The sequence below is a fragment of the Zingiber officinale genome, chromosome 10A (genome assembly GCF_018446385.1).
Source record: "Zingiber officinale cultivar Zhangliang chromosome 10A, Zo_v1.1, whole genome shotgun sequence".
Taxonomy (NCBI): domain Eukaryota; kingdom Viridiplantae; phylum Streptophyta; class Magnoliopsida; order Zingiberales; family Zingiberaceae; genus Zingiber; species Zingiber officinale.
In genome coordinates this window covers 5090546-5102480 of record NC_056004.1, presented here as the reverse complement: position 1 = coordinate 5102480, position 11935 = coordinate 5090546, and the positions used below count along the sequence as shown (strand labels likewise).

The window sequence follows — 11935 nt, the reverse complement described above, 5'->3', positions numbered from 1 at the left end:
AAGGTTGAGCTCGAGTTGACCGGCACCCGTATTGGATGAACGAATTAGGCCTGCGCTTTATGTTCTGTGCTGGCTTTGTCTGTTCGCACTCCTTTTCTTCTTCTTTTTTTAAACAAATATAGCGAGACCAGAAGTGATTTGTTGCTCCACACAACACTTGCACCTAAAGTATATAGGTGCCTTTCAAAATTCAAAGGCCCTCCTTTCCCAATTTATGCGAATATTCCTTAAAACGATTTTCAACTAATTGTTATAGTTACTTCACAATATTGAATGTAATTACAAACTAATGCGTGTCCACATAGAAAGTGGCAGACAGCATATGTTCTTACCCAAGACTCCCGTAAGATTCCCTCCACTGAAGCAATTCAGTTATAGCTTATCATGCGAACGAGGGGAGCACTCGAGTTGATATCAAACTGTGTCATCTTCACGTGCCCTCAATTCCTTCCTATCCACACTTGGCCATAAATATCCATGGATGTAAGGTCCAGCATGCTCATGCATGCATGCAACTCGTTCAACTGGTCAGGAAAGTAAAGTTACACCACAGGCTACAGTCGAGGTTGGCAACTAGGCATGCACTCACGCGAGCCGCCCCAGATTAAATTTTACAACCTCATTCTTGAGAAACTAAAGTTAAATTATATGCACTTTGATGCAGTACTTCCATTACCAGTGAACAGAGAGGGTTTGGGCTCGTGCGACTTCATGGTTATCCTAAATGGCTTCTTTTTGGTCAGTGCCACTGTGATCTCTCCTCCCGCAGGAAGGGCAGATGGTGAGGAGGTTTACTGCAGCAGGGAAGCTCGTGTGAGGTGGTGCAGCTTTGAGAGCCTTTATCTGCTGCAGCTCCTTGTGCAGTTTCCGGTTCTCGTCGCTCAGCTTCTGGCAGCACTTCTTTAGAAACTCGCAGTCCACTTCCATCTGCTTCAGCTTAGTCCTGCATGTTCCAAAGCAGAGGTTAATATATAGCCGCCATGCTGCTTTTTCTTATGGCTGAGGTTAGAAGGACTGCACGGAATTTTGGTAGATTTGACGAACCTTGCCCGCCTATTCTGAAACCACACTTCGATTTGCCGTGGCCGGAGATTGAGTTGCTCAGCCAGGGCATGTTTTTGCCTCTGATCCCACAGTACAGCACAAACACTAAATCAAACAGGTGGAAGACATGCAAATTGACCATGATAACAGAGCAATCTAGCTATTACCGGATTTATGGTGCTGTGCTCCTTGAATCTGTTCTCCAACAGAGCAGACTGCTCCTTTGTAAGCCTAAGCTTCTTCCTCGCGCCGCCAACGTCGTCGTCCTCGTCGCTGCCACAGCTGCGGAAAGACGACAACCTCTCTGTATCCACCTCCTCGCATCCTACATCATGATTAACAATTTCCCTCTTAACAGAGACACCGTCACCAGCAGCTTCGAAGCCGTCGGACAGGCTAAATGCGAAGCAGGGCGAGCTCTGCTCGGCCCTCCTCCGGCTCCGGCCAATGCTCAGATCGAGAGAAAGGCTCATGTCACAGGCGCCTTCCTGGCTAATGGCCATGCTCAATCGAATGCTTCCTTACCTAATACTTATATAGCGAGGGAAAAAGAAGGATGAAGAAGTTGGGAAGTTGATTCTTTCTGAAGAAATGTAGGATATTGCATCTTATTTGGACGTCTGCAATCTAGAGTACGATATTATGGGAAAAGGGATTTCATCGAGCACCACTTCTCTTCTCCCGCAATAGATGACTAAGATTCGCATAAAGATGGCGTAAGAGGGTAAATGAGATTTCGCAACACATCAAATCAGGCGTGTCATCGTTGTCTCCTCTTGCACAATACACTCAACCTTTGGTCTCGCCTATACCTTCTTGTGATGGCTAACTGCCTCGCCCTCTTATTTTTTTCTCAGCCTTCCTTTTTTATTCAACTTTCTGACGCTTTACACGCAAGATTCAAATAGGAATTAAGCTGATGAGCTAATGCTGTTTTTTTTTATCCTAGGAAAGTTCATCCTCTCATGAAAGAACTATTTTAGGAATTTTATCTTTTGAATGGAGTGTGGATCCAAATTTCGTAGAGCGCTGTGCCATACTGGGACCATGCAATTGCACTCACTGTGGACTCTCTGATCATTATTCCTTGGAACCCATTAGCCCCGGATTCTCAAATCAGCTGAAATTATTGGATGCCTCGATCGGAATTAGTATATATATGACAGAACTTTCTTTACATGTAGCTCTCCGCATCTATCTTTGCCTCGATCGGACTGCTCGTATGTGAAACAACAAGTATGTAATTTGAACAGGGAACGTAATGAGAGAAAGCATATGGAAGGGGAGCAGGGCGGTGGCGATAAGATATAGATGCATGTGTCTAATCATGCAACCAAAGCAGGAAAAAGACCTGACTGTAGGATTAGAATTTTGCAGTGCGAAATTTCATCAAATATTCGAGAATAAATTCTCATGATAAGAATTTAATTGAGTAGGTCCATTTGCACACTTTGAGCTGACCTATGTGATGACTGAATATATCATAAAGTTGCTTAATTATAATATACGATCTATTAATTTTAATATTAATTAATTAGTTCCGTGAAGCCTTATTCAACCTTTTTCTTTTCTTACTTTGGCGATACAATCTCCAACTCCAAGAAACTATTTTTCGCTGCATGAAATTCACATGATCCAAGTTCTCGTCGTTTTATGTTTTTATGATAGACAATAGAGTCGTTGATCGGACGTGGAATCTACTAACCGATCTCGCCGTCAGAATCCTCTCAACTCTCAAAGAATACAGTTCGTGAGCGAGTTTCTCATGCCGCATTTCGAACTCATAAATAATAATTATTGAAATATTTTAATCGACGATTTACCCAAAGAGTTGCTGATTTTGTATTTGACCCAGACGTGTAGCTCATTTTTAAATTGTTTAAATCACGTGGGTTTTTATTCTTCTTTTCCATAATACCCCTTTTCCTTTTAATTTAATTTATATATATATTTTTTTAAAAAAACTTAATCTCCCAACTCTTCTTTTTTCCATGTTCGTTTCCTCCGTCATCGAAGCACCAACAATGATGGTCAGTCGTTGTTCTTTTGCCTACGCTCAACGCAAAGAGACACAATAAATCAGTAACGGTTTGAGATTAAGGTGGATAGGAATATAAATAAATCAAACGATTCGTGAGTTATTTAGAGCTCGATTTGATAACAAACTCGTTCGTTCGTTTATCTTATTGAGCCAAGCTGGAATCCGATTTCGAGTTCGACAGTTTTATCGAGCCGAACTCGAACTTAAGGATATCGGCTCGTGAGCTCGCGAACATATTCGTTTATAGGCTCGTGAGTTCGAACTCGAGCTCGGCTCATTTAAAGGGCTCGAGCTTGGCTCGTGAGCTTGCTTACTTGTTGCTTGTTGTTGCCTCTTGAACCTTGGAAGTCCATCAGCACTTGTCCCCAAGAGCTTCCAAGAACTGCTGTGAACAGTGGAGAAGATCGCGTGAAGAGGAATTGAAGAACTGCGGAGGAAAATGCTCGCCAATGGCTATAACCTGCGCAATAGTCAGATCCCAATCGATTGAATGACTCTCAATTGATTGCGGAGGCTTTGAATCGATCAGTCGATTGATTCAGAGCACCTCTGTGCTCTCTAGGAATAAGTTGAATCGATCGACCAATTGATCCAGCATTTCTCGCGTCTGCGCGCAAGAGATCCCACCCCCAATCGATTAGATGATCGATTGGAGATGGTCAATCAATCGACTGATCGATTGGGAGCACTTCTGTCCGTGCGATATAAACTCCCAATCGATCGGTCGATCGATTGGACCACTGTTTTGTCGCAGCACAACCCCAATCGATCGGTTGATCGATTGAACCCCTGTTCAATCGATTAGTTGATCGATTGGTTACCCTTTGACTTGCTTAAACCAAGTCTAGGATCCCCAATTCCAACATCTGGTCAACCGAGACCTGTTGGAGCATTAAACCTAGCATCCGGTCAACCTTGACCTGCTAGGACTCTTTCACCAAGTATTCGGTTAATCCCTTTGACCCACTTGGACTTTTCTTCTCGTGTCAAATATCCGGTCAACCTTGACCCACTTGGACTTACCGTCTCATGCCAAGTGTCTGGTCCTTCATGACCCACTTGGATTTCCTTCCATAAGATGTCCGGTCATCCTTAACCCATCTGGATTTCCTTGTACCAAGTATCCAGTCAACCCTTTGACCTACTTGGACTTCCCACACCAGGTGTCCAGTCAACCTTGACCCACCTAGATTTCCACGTGCCTGACTTCACTCACCAGGTCTTTCCACTGTCCGGATTCACTCATTGGGACTTTTACCTGCCTGGCTTGACTCACCAGGACTTTCCAACTACCTAGTTTCACTCATTAGGTCTTTCACCTAGCTTTACTTACCAGGATTTCCCATCTACCTAACCTCCAGTTAGGACTTTCCTAGTTAAGTATCCAGTCAACCCTTTGACTTACTTGACTCTTCTTCATACCTACCTGGTCAACCTTGACCAGAGGGGAATTGGACCAGCAATCTTCCCAATCAGATGATTGCATATACAATCTCCACGTATTGTCAAACATCGAAACCCAAACATCTAGACTCAGGCTTGAGCCAATTCAAGTCTAGTCAACCTGGTCAACCTTGACCTAGGGGATATTGCACCAACAATCTCTCCCTTTTTAATGTTTGACAATGCCTTTAAGTTAGGCTAATCCCATAGCCTCAACTTCTTCTCATGCCAATGCATGCATGAGGGTTTAACCCTACATTCTCCCCCAAGCCTTCCTAGAGGGACAATCAAGGCCTAACTTAAACCCTACATTCTCCCCCTATTGATACACATCAAAAAGAACTCTCCCCCTGAAGAGTTACTCACCATTGTTCACAACTTTACTCGTTGTTCACAACATTACAATGAAGGTCCCATACCCTTCATTGTATCCATATGCCCACCCTTGAGCAATAATGCTTATCCTTAAGCATTCATCATTTCAATAATGAAGGTCTCATACCCTTCATTGTATCAAATGCTCACCCTTGAGCATTACTCCATGTTATGATGCTCATCCTAGAGCATCCATAGCTCCACAATGAAGATATCCACTCTTCATTATTTTTTTTAACGCTCAAGCTTGAGCATTGCTTTTCTAAACGAAGGTTTAACCACCTTCTAGGGGTTCGAAAAATAATTTCCATGTCCTTAAAGAGTAACTCCCCCTAAAGACATACTTCAAACTTCTGTCATTGCACCAACAATGACTTGGAATTTCTAAACCTTTAGGAAACCAAAAAATGTGAAGTTTTGAGGTTCAAATATCAAAATTTGAATGCAAACCTCAACCTAAACTTCAACTTAGTCTTCCTTAACCATTTCCCTTTGTTTTCATCATGAAAACTCTCCCTAAATGTATACAAATGTAATTCAAAAGGGTAGGAGCGGTTACCTAGACTAAGAATGGTTTAAAATACTGAAATTAGGCTTTTCCAGTCAAAATCAGCATTCTCAATCGATTGGGGTTAGGTCTCAATCGATTGAACCCATTTCAATCGATCCACAGATCGATTCAGGAGGTTCTGTTCGCAGAACCTTCCTCTGAATCGATTGCTCGATCTATCCAATAATGAATGGATCGATCGGCTGATCGATTCCGTGAGCTACTGCTCATGGGAAACACCTCCCAATCGATCGGTTGATCGATTGGCGGCCTCCAATCGATCGGCTGAACGATTGGAGCTCTGATTTCCTGAAATATATTTTTCAACGAAATTCAGAAACTCTCCAAAAATTCTACAAAATTCTAAAATCATGAAAATTCATGTAGACATTACTTAGGGTATATACAATCATGGAAAAATAATTTTCTATGAAAATACTTCATATTTTCAAAGATTGACACAAACTTGAAAACTTGTAAAAATTTCAATGTTTTCTTCTAGTTTGTGTCTAACTTTTCAATGATGGTTACTATTAAAAGATAGTCTTCACCAAGGTTTTCCAAAGTATATTTAAAATCATTTTCAAAACTAATATCCAACCATATTCTTTAGGCTCAATGCACATGACTTGTACATCAGCTTTCTCAATGATTGGAAAACACATAACTTGTGTTTTGATGAACCTAAAACTCAATAAGAATGCACTAAATCAACATCTTAAGTTTTGTTCATCATCCTAACATCTCACTTGTATCTAATGTATACTAAAATACATACAAGTCACCTTATAGTTCTTTGTAAGATGTAAAGTTTGGTTTTGCCCTAAGCTAGGGATTATGTATATCTATCTAGGCATTTTAGATTATGAACATCCACTTAGGATGCTATTTGTTAATAAATGTCATTTGTCCTTAATTGTAAGAATCTAAAAATAATGCATGATGATTCTTATAGCATACATCAAAAAGAAAATAATTTCCAAAAGAAAATATGTTATAGCTATATGATGTATGTATGGCATGCCACTGTATTTTTGTTGTTTTTTATAATAAGCATGAGTGCAAAATATGATGTCATGGCATGTGATGGGCAAACAAAGCATGACAATTAGTATAAATAAAATATACCTAAATTATCTATCTAAGTGTCCTTAAATCCTTAGCTAAACCTAAAGGTAGTCCTAGATTGCCTATATTTTTTTGAGAAAATGCCAAAACCCAATTTGACATTTCTTTTGCACTGGATTAATTTGTGCCAATATAAATTACATCGTTTCTCAAATAATGGCACATTTTACTCTTACAAAGAGTAAACAAATTAAATTAAGGCTTAAATTTGTCCTTAATTCCTTAAGAAGATGCCAAAATCCTAACTTGACATTTTTGTGTTTTTCTTATTTGTGCCAATTAAAATTAAATTCAATTCCTCAAAGTTTGACACATTTCACTCTTCCAAAGAGTAAACAAATAATCCATTTCATTTTTAAATGTTAACAATAATCTTGAAAATGCTCTACGAGTGTCAACTTCATCAAGGTTGGGTTAACTGCCATTCCAATTAGAGTTGACACTCTCTTACCCATCTAAGGGGTAGAGAAAATGCTCCTAGGAATTCAAAACCTATTAGTGCTCCTTGGATGCTCTAGGTACTCACTAGGGATGACTTCCCTAGATACCTTCCTAATGATCTTGTTAGGCTTCTTAGAAGCCTTGGTCATCTTCTCTAAGTCAACTCTAGGGATAGTTTCCCTTGTGACCTTTTTAATGACTTTGTTTGACTTCTTAGAAGCCTTAGTCACTTTTGTCGTTGCAAAGATACTCCTAGGGATAACTTTCCTTGTATCCTTGACTTGACAGCTAGACCTAGGGTTGGTTCCATAGCTATATGGAACCCTATGATAAGTGATCATGTCCGAGCGCTGAGTCGATGGACGCTGGGGACGTGGCGCTCTCTGCTGTCTTCGACTAGTGATGTGGATCCCCGGCGGACCTACAAACAAGCCGAGCCGGGAGGGGTTTCCCAGCGACGACCCTCCGACGCTCAAGTCAGGCAGCAAAGAAGAAGAGCAGAGTAACGCTACTGTGGCTACAGTGATCAAGATTGCATACCTCCGTCGATGGATGGGGATCCTTATATAGGACCCCGGGGAGGCACGGACACGCTTCTTGATGCGTGCACGCTTCCCCAAACATACCTCAGTAGGTCGTGTCAGAAAAGTATGCCAGACGCCATTCAGCAATCGTCCGAGCATATCCCGGATGTGACGGTGGAAGCTTCCACCGTACGATACTCTGTCCACTCTTGCCGCTGACCATGCTGTTTGTCGGCGGCAGGTGTCTCGAGGACGAAGTTACCAGTTGTCCTTTTTGTCTCCTAGCGCTCTTACCTGTTCCCGGGTCGAGCGGACCAGCCGCTCGGCGCTTATGGCCTCCGGGAAGCCCTGCTCATGTGCTCGGCTGGAATTGCGCCTTATTGTCCTGCTGCTCGGCCGAGCGGCATGTCCGCCCGGCCCATTGACCCTTTTACCTTGAGCATCAGAAACCCGACTCTTGGTCGGGCTGTCTTTCGTCCGGTCCGGGAGACCCTTGGCCAGATGCCCGGTCGGCCAGATGCTTGGTCGGCCTGCCACTCAGCTCGACACGACCTTGGGATTGACCCTCTTGACCATTGACCTCCACGTGTCGCTGACCTCCCGCGGATGAGGGTCCCCCGTCCTTATCACCAGATCACATGCTTCCCCCTCAAGTCTAGTCGAAGGAGGCGCTAAGTCCGACTGACTAGACTGTGTCTGGGTGGCGTGTCTGCCGCTCATCCATTGAGATTAGTGTCCGGCCGTCCGGGGACTATGCAAGTAAGTAACGCCGCTCGGTGTGTCCCCGGTTGCTACTTGGAAAGTTTCGTTTGCCTGCCATTGTCCCGCCGCTCCGACATCGGTCACGCTGATTATCCCTAGAAGACTCCTTGGCCTTTATGTAAATCACCGTCATTAATGCTGAGCACGCAGCCACGCTCGCATGATGATGTTCATTAAATGCGACCTGTGAGCGAGCGCCACGTGGTCGCGCATTCGTCACCCTTTCACTCGAGCCGTCAGGTCTGATGTGACCTTTGGCTTTTTCGAATTTGACGGTCAGATCCCCTCCTTGGATCTCGTAACCTGGATCGGACGGCTCCGGTTGATCGAGCCCAATGTTTATAAGCTTATCTCCTCTTCGGCCGCTTCACTATATCGCGTGTGCGTCTGAAAGCTTTTGCTTCTTCTCGTCCAGTGCTCCGGCAAATTCGTTGCTCAGCTTCCCGGTGATCCGCCGTCTCCCTCTTTGGTCCGCTTTATCGTAAGGCTCTTTCGCCCTTTCCCTTTTCAATCTTTTTGTGTTTTTCTCCGCACTTTTGCCGTATTCGTGCCTCCTTGGACATTGTTCTGGCCATCCTTTTCCTTAACCTCTGCCATCTCTTTCTTTGGCCCTTATCACCAATGACCAGTTCTTCTCGTCAGTCCGACCTCGCCCCAGGCCTTTGGTATACTACCATAGAGAGCCGTTTCGACGAGAGGGATGCGCTGAGCCTTACCCGAACCTTTGAACTTCCCTCCGACCTCGAACTGATATTAGCCACACCTTCCGATCGGCCACACGACCCTCCGACCGGCACTGTTTGTTTTTTCCGAGACCAGTTCGTGGTCGGTCTGCGCTTCCCTATTCATCCGTTCATCCTTGAGGTGTGTAACTATTTCCGCCTCCCGCTCGGCCAACTCGTCCCTAACTCCTTCAGATTGTTGTGCGGGGTGGTTGTTCTCTTCAAGCTGCACGACATCCCCTTAGTCCCTAAGACCTTCCACTACTTCTACTACCCCAAACAGTCCGAGTGGGGAACCTTTCTCTTCCAATCGTGGATCGGTCTAGTCTTCTTCGACAAGATGCCGACCTCGAAAAAGCATTGGAAGGAAAACTATTTCTATCTTTGTTTTCCCGAGCGGCCATCCTTTCGCACTAAATGGAAAACCACTGTGCTGAGACCGCCGGATCTTGGTAAATATAAGAGCTAGCCAGACTACCTTCATGCAACCAATTTGCTAGCCGGGCAAAGATTCAACATCAACAAGCTGCTCTACGAAGGGGTACTATATATATATTCGGACTGAGCCCGATCATAAGGAAGCTCCCGAGCAGCATGGGTAAGCATTTTCCTTGTCCCCCTTCCTTTTGGTCTAACTGATTTATTTTTCTTTTATGCAGCTGACATCATGTGGCGCGCCAAGGTTGTCGATCGACTAAAGTTGAAAGCTGCTAAGGTGGAGGCGGCAGCCGCAAAGGAGATGGCTAATCTGGGTATTGAACCGGTCGGCTCACACGAAGGGGAAAGTGCGGAAACTTCACCTGCGGTTGGAGAGTCGGCCGGTCGAACTTCTACAACCGCACCAGTCGGTGATGCTATCTCGTCCGCCGGACAACCGGTCTCGGAAGAAGCAGGGCATTCGACCGAGGACTCGCCACTGATCGTACGCAAATGGCGTCGGACGGATCTCCACACCCAGTCAGCTACATCTGTGGAGCCATTGACTGAGCCGATCGGCGCCCCTACTGTAACAATTGCCCCGTCCCCTTCTCCAGTCGAGGCCATTTCTTCAGATCGAACTCCTTCCCAGCTTGATCTGCCAGTGACTTCTCTCGGCATGCCGCCTGTCAGTTCCCAGCCCCGAGCTCCTCTTCGGCTTAGGCGGTCGGGTATAATATCCGCCCCGCTCGGCGAATCATCCGGGCGCGCCACCTCAGCTCAATCTGATCCGAGCGGCCGTTGAGTGGTTAAGGCCGTCCTCCATCTCCCAACAGAAGAATTTCTTCTGGCGGCTGACCGGCCAGTCGCTCCTGAGCATCAGATTACTATCCGCGGACCACTCATCAGGATATGGGAGGATACGAGGGCCCGTGTCGCCTTGATGACTCCCGGTCAGCTCGGCGATAGCCACTTGCAGCAAGCTACCGGGGTAAGTTTCTCAACACCATACGTCCTTTTTTTGACTTGGTCTGTGATATTGCTTCCTCCGTGCGTAGACTTGGGTAGAAAACATCGCGGTCAGCAACCTCCTGACGACACTGGAGGAAGAATTAAAAAAGCTTCAAATTTCTGGAGGGGCGCCAGTTCAAGGGCCCTCATATGCCACGCTCCGTGCCGAACTGAGCAAATCGGAGAAATTACTGGCGGTCGAACGACACAAGTCCTCTGGCTTGGAGATCAGGGTAGCGAGCCTTGAAACCCAGGTCAAGTCTTTGCCGGTTTACTAGAGACTATCCCCGAGCCCCTTTTTGAAGCCTTGGAGTGAGGAGCGTCTTTCACTTGTCTCTGTCTATGTTTTGGAGTTTTGTCTGTATGCTCGTCGTCCGGCGAGTTAACATTATCACCTTTAATTCGACTTTTAACTTACTTGTCTGCGTATGTTTCGACGATGGGTCAATAAAACTCCTCTTCTGTTGATGTTATTTCTTCGAACGTATTTTTCCCGAGTGGTATTTAGTAGTCTTCGGGCCGGGGGGTTTATAGTCGCCGGTCCGACTCTAGAGTTTAACGTCGCCGCTCGACGGTCTTCCGACCGAGGGTTTATAGTTGCCGGTTCGACTCTAGAGTTTAACGTCGCCGCTCGACAGTCTTTAAGCCGGGGGGTTTATAGTCGCCGGTCCGACTCTAGAGTTTAACGTCGTCGTTGGACGGTCTTCTAGCCGGGGGGTTTATAGTCGCCGGTCCGACTCTAGAGTTTAACGTCGCCGCTCGACGGTCTTCAAGCCGGGGGGTTTATAGTCGCCGGTCTGACTCTAGAGTTTAACGTCGCCGCTAGATGGTCTTCTAGCCGAGAGATTTATAGTCGCCGGTCCGACTCTAGAGTTTAACGTCGCCGCTTGACGGTCTTCTAGCCAGGGGGTTTATAGTCGCCGTTCCGACTCTAGAGTTTAACGCCGCCGCTCGACGGTCTTCAAGCCGGGGGGTTTATAGTCGTCGGTCCGACTCTAGAGTTTAACGTCGCCGCTCGACGGTCTTCATGTAGTTTGCCATTCGGCGAATGACGCTCAGACTCTTCACAATTTTTCTTATCTTCAAAGGATATAGACGAACGAAACATACATGAAATGAATTACACTGGTACACCTTTTATCCAGCACGGTACGACTGGAGGTGGTTTGCGCTCCATGGTCGGTCTAGCCGCTATCCGTCCTCATCTTCCAGGTAATATGCACCCGATCAGAGCTTCTCGACGACTCTGAAGGGCCCCGCCCAGGGAGCTGCCATCTTGCTCACATCGTCGACCGGCTTCACCTTCTTCCACACAAGATCACCAACCTGGAATGTGTTGGGAATTACACGCATGTTGTAATTCTGCTTCATTCTCTGCCTGTACGCCATCAGCCGAACGGCTTCTTTGGCTCTTGCTTCGTCCACCAGGTCCAACTCCAGCTGCCTCCACTCGGCATTGTCCTCATCGTAGCTTTGG

General features: G+C 45.6%; 1 protein-coding gene across 1 annotated transcript; it reads right to left on the bottom strand.

Annotated features, from left to right (window-relative positions):
* Positions 1 to 230: 230 nt before the first annotated feature.
* Positions 231 to 1977, bottom strand: LOC122027322 (homeobox-leucine zipper protein HOX19-like). Its single transcript, XM_042586268.1, has 3 exons — positions 1212 to 1977; positions 1045 to 1124; positions 231 to 943 (listed from the first exon to the last, which is right to left on the bottom strand). The coding sequence occupies exons 1-3, from the start codon at positions 1545 to 1547 to the stop codon at positions 721 to 723; spliced, it is 639 nt and encodes a 212-aa protein (XP_042442202.1). The 5' UTR covers positions 1548 to 1977; the 3' UTR covers positions 231 to 720.
* Positions 1978 to 11935: the final 9958 nt, after the last annotated feature.

What these genes read in the sequence shown, in the direction of transcription:
- LOC122027322 (XM_042586268.1), bottom strand. Translation starts at nt 1,547, where the DNA reads ATGGCCATTAGCCAGGAAGGCGCCTGTGACATGAGCCTTTCTCTCGAT. An exon ending in AGCACAGCACCATAAATCCG is followed by an intron (nt 1,125 to 1,211) that starts GTAATAGCTAGA and finishes CTGTGGGATCAG; the next exon opens with AGGCAAAAACATGCCCTGGC. An exon ending in TTTCAGAATAGGCGGGCAAG is followed by an intron (nt 944 to 1,044) that starts GTTCGTCAAATC and finishes TGGAACATGCAG; the next exon opens with GACTAAGCTGAAGCAGATGG.